Source organism: Coffea arabica, chromosome 11e (assembly GCF_036785885.1).
Source record: "Coffea arabica cultivar ET-39 chromosome 11e, Coffea Arabica ET-39 HiFi, whole genome shotgun sequence".
NCBI lineage: Eukaryota > Viridiplantae > Streptophyta > Magnoliopsida > Gentianales > Rubiaceae > Coffea > Coffea arabica.
Window position 1 is genome coordinate 16,639,630 of NC_092331.1, and position 6,000 is coordinate 16,645,629.

The 6,000-nt window shown below is 36.6% G+C and overlaps 1 protein-coding gene across 1 annotated transcript in view; it reads right to left on the minus strand.

The window, feature by feature from the left end:
* LOC113718051 (cysteine-rich receptor-like protein kinase 10) overlaps positions 1-5,647 on the minus strand; it is a 30,618-nt gene extending 24,971 nt beyond the window's left edge. The window contains exons 1-11 of the mRNA XM_072071938.1: positions 5,547-5,647; positions 5,196-5,353; positions 4,233-4,335; positions 3,872-4,129; positions 3,212-3,324; positions 2,737-2,871; positions 2,511-2,632; positions 2,202-2,412; positions 1,843-2,080; positions 1,508-1,658; positions 1,329-1,386 (exon numbers count right to left, since the gene is read on the minus strand). Coding sequence (XP_071928039.1) covers positions 1,329-1,386; positions 1,508-1,658; positions 1,843-2,080; positions 2,202-2,412; positions 2,511-2,632; positions 2,737-2,871; positions 3,212-3,324; positions 3,872-4,129; positions 4,233-4,335; positions 5,196-5,353; positions 5,547-5,647 — 1,648 coding nt within the window. The remainder of the gene's footprint in view (positions 1-1,328; positions 1,387-1,507; positions 1,659-1,842; positions 2,081-2,201; positions 2,413-2,510; positions 2,633-2,736; positions 2,872-3,211; positions 3,325-3,871; positions 4,130-4,232; positions 4,336-5,195; positions 5,354-5,546) is intronic.
* Positions 5,648-6,000: the final 353 nt, after the last annotated feature.

Sequence of the window (6,000 nt, forward strand, 5' to 3'; positions counted from 1 at the left end):
TTTTACAGACCCTATAAAACATCATTATCTACAATTTTCATGTTTTATGCTAAGTTTAATTCGGCCTCTAACATGGTGAACTAGAACCGGACAGAACAGGGTGCATACTAACTTCAATTCTGGAAATTTGCTATAATCAAGATATAATTCCCATTTCTAGTTTAAAACCATCACTACCACCTCATATACAAGCTTGTATACATCATATACCATCCATACAACAAGTATGAGAAGGAAATCATTCAAACCCTAACTCAAATTCATCACCCCAACCATCAAAAATCACTTGATATAAGCATTACAAGCCCAAATACAAGTTGCTAAGCAACTCCAGCATGATTAAGGAAAAAGAAAAGAGTGGTCAGCCATATTACCTCAAAAAAAAGCTTGCTAGAGTTATCCTCCATTTCTCCTTGAAATTTTTGGTTCCTTGAGCTTCCCAAGCTTCCAATTTACAAGTTAATCGGTTTAGAATCTTGTTTTCTTTCACTCAAATGGTGCAAACCAAGATGAAGTAAAGATGTTTTTGTCTTGCTCACTCTCTCTCTCTTGTTCACGGCTAGGAGGAAGAAAATGAGGGCAATTTGTGTGTTTTTTAATGATAAATATGGAGGAAAATTGGTTGGTCAACACTTAAGGGATTGTTGCCACTTGTCGCAACCAAAATCCATCTCAATTTTTTTCTTTTCCTTGCATTTTTTTTGGTCAAATATTTCAGCTAAGAGGGCTGAGGATAAGGGAGATATTTTGCACCAATATCAATGATATTTTATGATGAGGAAGTGGTAGTCAAGTGCTGTGGTCAATCGGTAGTGAGCGATACCCGTCGGTTCGAGCCATTTTTCCTTAAATCGCGTATACTAGGGTTTTAACTTATAATTCACTAACTTATTATTATCACCTCTAATTCCACACTTAATATCCTCTAAAACTCATTTTTAATCACCAAATTTGATCCACACTTCGTAGCGGAGACGTAAAACCCTAATTCACGCTAATTTAAAAAACGAAAAGTGAAACCCTACTTCTATATTCATTTGCACTTATTGTGAGGTGATTGGGTAGTAGGGCTATTATAAAGTAATACTTTCCAAATAATTTCCAAATAAAAGGGAATTTTTAAGAAAAAAATAAGGAATTTGCAAGTCCTCACACTCTGGACCTGGTTTGCTTGGATAGTGAAATTATCCCAAATAATATTTCACTTGTATCATAGATACATTTCCTAACCCTTTTTTTTATATTCCCAAACACCTTTTTATCTCACATACATTATATTACAAAAAGTGCTACAGTAATTATTCCAAATAATATTTCAAATAATACACTATCCAAATAAACATCTATCAATGCTAGTGTTGTTCCATCCCTCCATTGTCTCCAAGCCTGCAACATGTATTGCAAGTGATGATAGTGGAATTGACTATGTCGTTAAAATGCATACAAGAGCTCTCCAACGAGAACGCCAAGAAATGCCAAGAAAATGAGATGTTTATTTTGCACTCACATAACTTAGAAGGTCATCTCCGCGGTGAGCTTGGTAGAATTGACTGTTCTTCTTGCCACTTAGAATTTCTAAAGCTAAAACACCAAAACTAAACACATCTGACTTTACAGAGAACAAGCCGTGCAATGCGTACTCAGGAGCCATATAACCACTGCAAATTAGAACCGTTTGTTGAATATATGAGGCTTCAATAATTAGAAATTTTAAAGGTTGATGGTGACCAAAAAGATATGGAGAACATAATCAAACATTAGAGGCTTAATGATGGCGGAATTATTGCAATATTACAATCATATAAACTTGTAGCATAACAAGATAAGGGTGGCAGAACTTACAATGTCCCTTCGATTTTACTTGTGTTTCCTTCAGTTTGATCAACTTCAAAGAGCCTTGCCAAGCCAAAATTAGCAATCTTTGGATTCATATTTCTATCTAGTAATACGTTAATGGCTTTAAGATCGCAATGTATAATCCTAAGTCGTGAATCTTCATGAAGATAAAGAAGTCCCTTTGCTATTCCTCCTATGACCTTGTATCGTTTTGACCAATTTGACAATGGCTGCTTTTCTAGGTCTATGCAAACATCAAACATGGCAAGTCTTGTTAGTTTCTTTGCCTACAAAATTTGATTTCCACAAACGGCTCGACCATTCCAAAATAAATCACGAGTATTTGACTTGAAGTTGAAGCCTACCAAAAAGATAGTAGTCAGGGCTTTTGTTGGTAATAAATTCATAGATAAGTATCTTTTCTTCTCTTTCCAAGCAGAAACCAAGTAGTCGGACCAGGTTTCTGTGTTTAAGCCTAGCAACCAGGGTAATTTCATTTTTAAATTCTTTTGTACCTTGCGCTGAGCTTCTTGATAGTCTTTTCACAGCTATTTCTTGTCCATTATGAAGTGTAGCCTGATTGCAAATTAACAAAGTATAAGCAAAATTTTGATTTACGACAATCATATTCATAAATTTTCAGCATACTTGAAAATGGCTTAAACTTAATGTACCTTGTATACAAGACCAAATCCACCTTCACCAATTTTGTTTCCAATGGCAAAGTTGTTCGTGGTAGCTTGAATATCAATGAGGTTATATTGTAATGATTCTGTGATTGAGATTTCACTTGTACCTACAAAAAAAAATGATACAAACTTAGTGAATTAAATGAATCGACCCTTTTAAGAATGATAAATATGTTTACTTCAACTGCACTTCTTAGTCCTTATAATATACCGATTGTTGCGATAATGGCATCATATTTCTTCCTGGATCTCCTTGCTATGTAGAAGCCCACAATAAATAGCAAAATGGCAATAGAGACCAGGACAACGATTGCAACAATTGTTTTTGTTGAGATTCGGCCCCCCTCTGAGTATTTTGATAAAAGTTCTTTATCTCAAAAATATGCTTTTAAAGTAGGTAAGGATCTAAAAAGTGAAATGTTCAAATTCATTTATTCCTTTAAATTCTTTATCAAATGAGACAATTTAAATTCTAATACTGGATTTTTCAAAATAACGGATCAAAGGAGAAAAAGTAATGAAATCCATACAATCCACATGGGAATACGATGAGTGTAGTTGTTGACTACCAGGTGGGCTCAATAGCTACAAGGGTGAAAGACTTGAATTACTAACTACTCCTAAAATAAAATTGCAATTGAGAGTTCAGATAAATTCATATCAATTTAGTAAGAACCGGAAATGACCTTCACTATTAGTGGAATTGGAAGGAGGGGGAAAAGGGAGAGGAGTAGGACCAAGATTCGATGCAGGCTTGGGTGTTGGGCTTACAGAACTGTAAAACTTGTACAGTGCATACCTAATGTTACAGCTAAAAAAACATAGCTTTACAGCCCAAACTATTCGAACAGTATCCAGATATTTGAAAAATGGCATTTCTAAGGCACTTCTCGCAGTCATTCCAGGAAAGATCAGGAGTACACTGTCCAAGGGTGTATATCCTCTGAGATGGGGAATAATTAGCTTCTTGAACAGCACATTTCTCCCCTGAACCCCGTTTGGCAAATGAGTTTTTTGGTTATTTATCTAAAACTTTACTGTAGAATTTTTTTAAAAGTTTTTGAAATGCGTAAATTTTTGAATATTTTAAAGTACATAGTTAAAAATTTTGAAAATTTTTTTGAGATTACTGTAGTTAAAGTTTTTAAAAAACTTGTAGCAGACAAATTTAACAAAAAAACTCCAAACAAGGCCATCATTTGCAGCCCGACTTGCTATCTCTTTCATCATATCTCTTAAGACCTGGTTGAACTTGTTTGGATCAGTGGCATTATGTGAATTCCGAGCAAAGAAGGAGATACCCCAATCGGCTCTTGAGAACATGGACTCATTTCGAATAACGCAACAAGCATTCGTCATGCGAAATAAAAGCAGTCTTTCGATTCAAGAATGTCTTTAGAATCTCCCCACGGGCATTTGCTACACATTGTCCACAAACATCGGGATTCACATCACCTCGACAAAGAAATAGGCCATAGACCATGTTAGAGGGGTCATGGCTAGCAGTGAAGTTGTAGAAGCCATTCCTGCTGGTCAAGGAAGCATTTGAGGATAAAGTGGAGAGGAGGAAATTCAGGTTCTCTGTATACGTACTGCCAGTAGAGCTGTTAGGATTATATGTAGTATTTACGCACTACTTAAAGGCATAAATCTGTCTCGTGTTGAAGCTAATCAAACAAATTAGCAGGAAACATGAGAATAATATACTTTTGGAGATCATCTTGATCAGAATCAGGCAGATCAAAAGTAGACAGTGGTACATTTTTGCATTCAGGCATGCTTGATACTTGAGATGGAAGTATGAAATGCACTATGCCAGGGAACAAGTCACATAGGAAGACTTCTGAAAGGTCCATGGACGTGTTACATACTTTCCTTGATTTGTGAAAAGGGGAATCACGAAAGTAACGAAAAGTCTTTGGTCTTTGATATTGAACTTGTTAGGATCCAAGCGCGGAACAAACAACTATTAAGATATCAAGTGCACAACAATTTAATAGCAAATAAGCCACAAGCATGAAAGATAAACGACACACAATATTTAACGTGGTTCGGCTCCACCATTGAGCCTACGTCCACGGAGAGAAACCTGTTCTTTATTATGAGAGGCAAACCCTATACAAGAATACAACTTGAACCCAATCCCAACCCTTGTATACCATCTCTCATCTCCCAAGAACCCTCTCTCACACCCCATGTATAAGGCTACATGATGCCCCTTGTGTCTCCTTGTGTGTGTCTTGTGTGTCTTTTGTGTAGTATGCCAACGCACCTATTTATAGGGAACATTACTGCCAAAAAAACCAAATAACAATTGGAAACCAATACTATTTTCTAAACTCATATAGAGTAGGAAATAGCATCTTAGCTAAATAGGAATTTACTTAACTACTACTTCAAGTAACCAAATCCAATTAGGAAACTAGTTACTTCCCACACCAAATAAGAATCTTACCTAAAAGAAATTAAGTCAATTTCCTAACAAATCTCCACCATGGCGAAAATTTCTTTTAGCAACCATTTGCCTTCAACTACCAAATAATATGGTACCAAACTACACACCCGAATCAATACAGTCCTGACACCAAATTGATTCAATCGGCAAACGAACATGTGTAGCTGCCCTGAGTCTAACCTCTAGTTGACTCGTGAGAAGGTGTCTCAATTCACCATCTCCCTTTGCAAGATTTCTTCTCACTACTACTTGCAATCTAGGATTCCCATCTGTGAGCTCTAACCCTAACCATTGAGGCAACCAAGTGGTAAAATCACCATACTTCTTCCCATCTTCAGGACTATTTCGCCACGTGTGGTTTTCAAGACTCCACCTAAAACGAAAAACTCGTAACTGTCAGAGTCTTCTGGCGCATAGAAATTAGATCTCCTTGTTTCTTTGGGACACGTGCCACACCACCCAAAGAACATAACCAAAATCTAAAATCCACTGGGATGAAGTATCAATCGTTGGAGGTGTGAGAAAGTCTCCACCGATTCACATCCAAAATCAACATTGGACTCCACCTTTTCCTTAATCCTTGAATCACCTGCCTAGATTCACCGTCAAGCATCTCCATGCTTTTCGACTTCCCATCCTTCACCATCAATGCTTTTTGCCAAGCCATTGAAACAAGGATACCACTTATTAAATTGTTCAATTAGTAACAGCTACCAATCCATTTGATCTCAATAGTTAACTAGGATCCAACCACGAATTTTACTTTATTGCCCAGTCTCGCAACCTGGCTCTGATACCACTTGTTAGGATCCAAGCGCGGAACAAACAACTATTAAGATATCAAGTGCACAATAATTTAATAGCAAATAAGCCACAAGCATGAAAGATAAACGACACATAATATTTAACGTGGTTCGACTCCACCATTGAGCCTACGTCCACGGAGAGAAACTTGTTCTTTATTATGAGAGGAAAATCCTATACAAGAATACAACTTGAACCCAAGCCCAACCCTTGTAT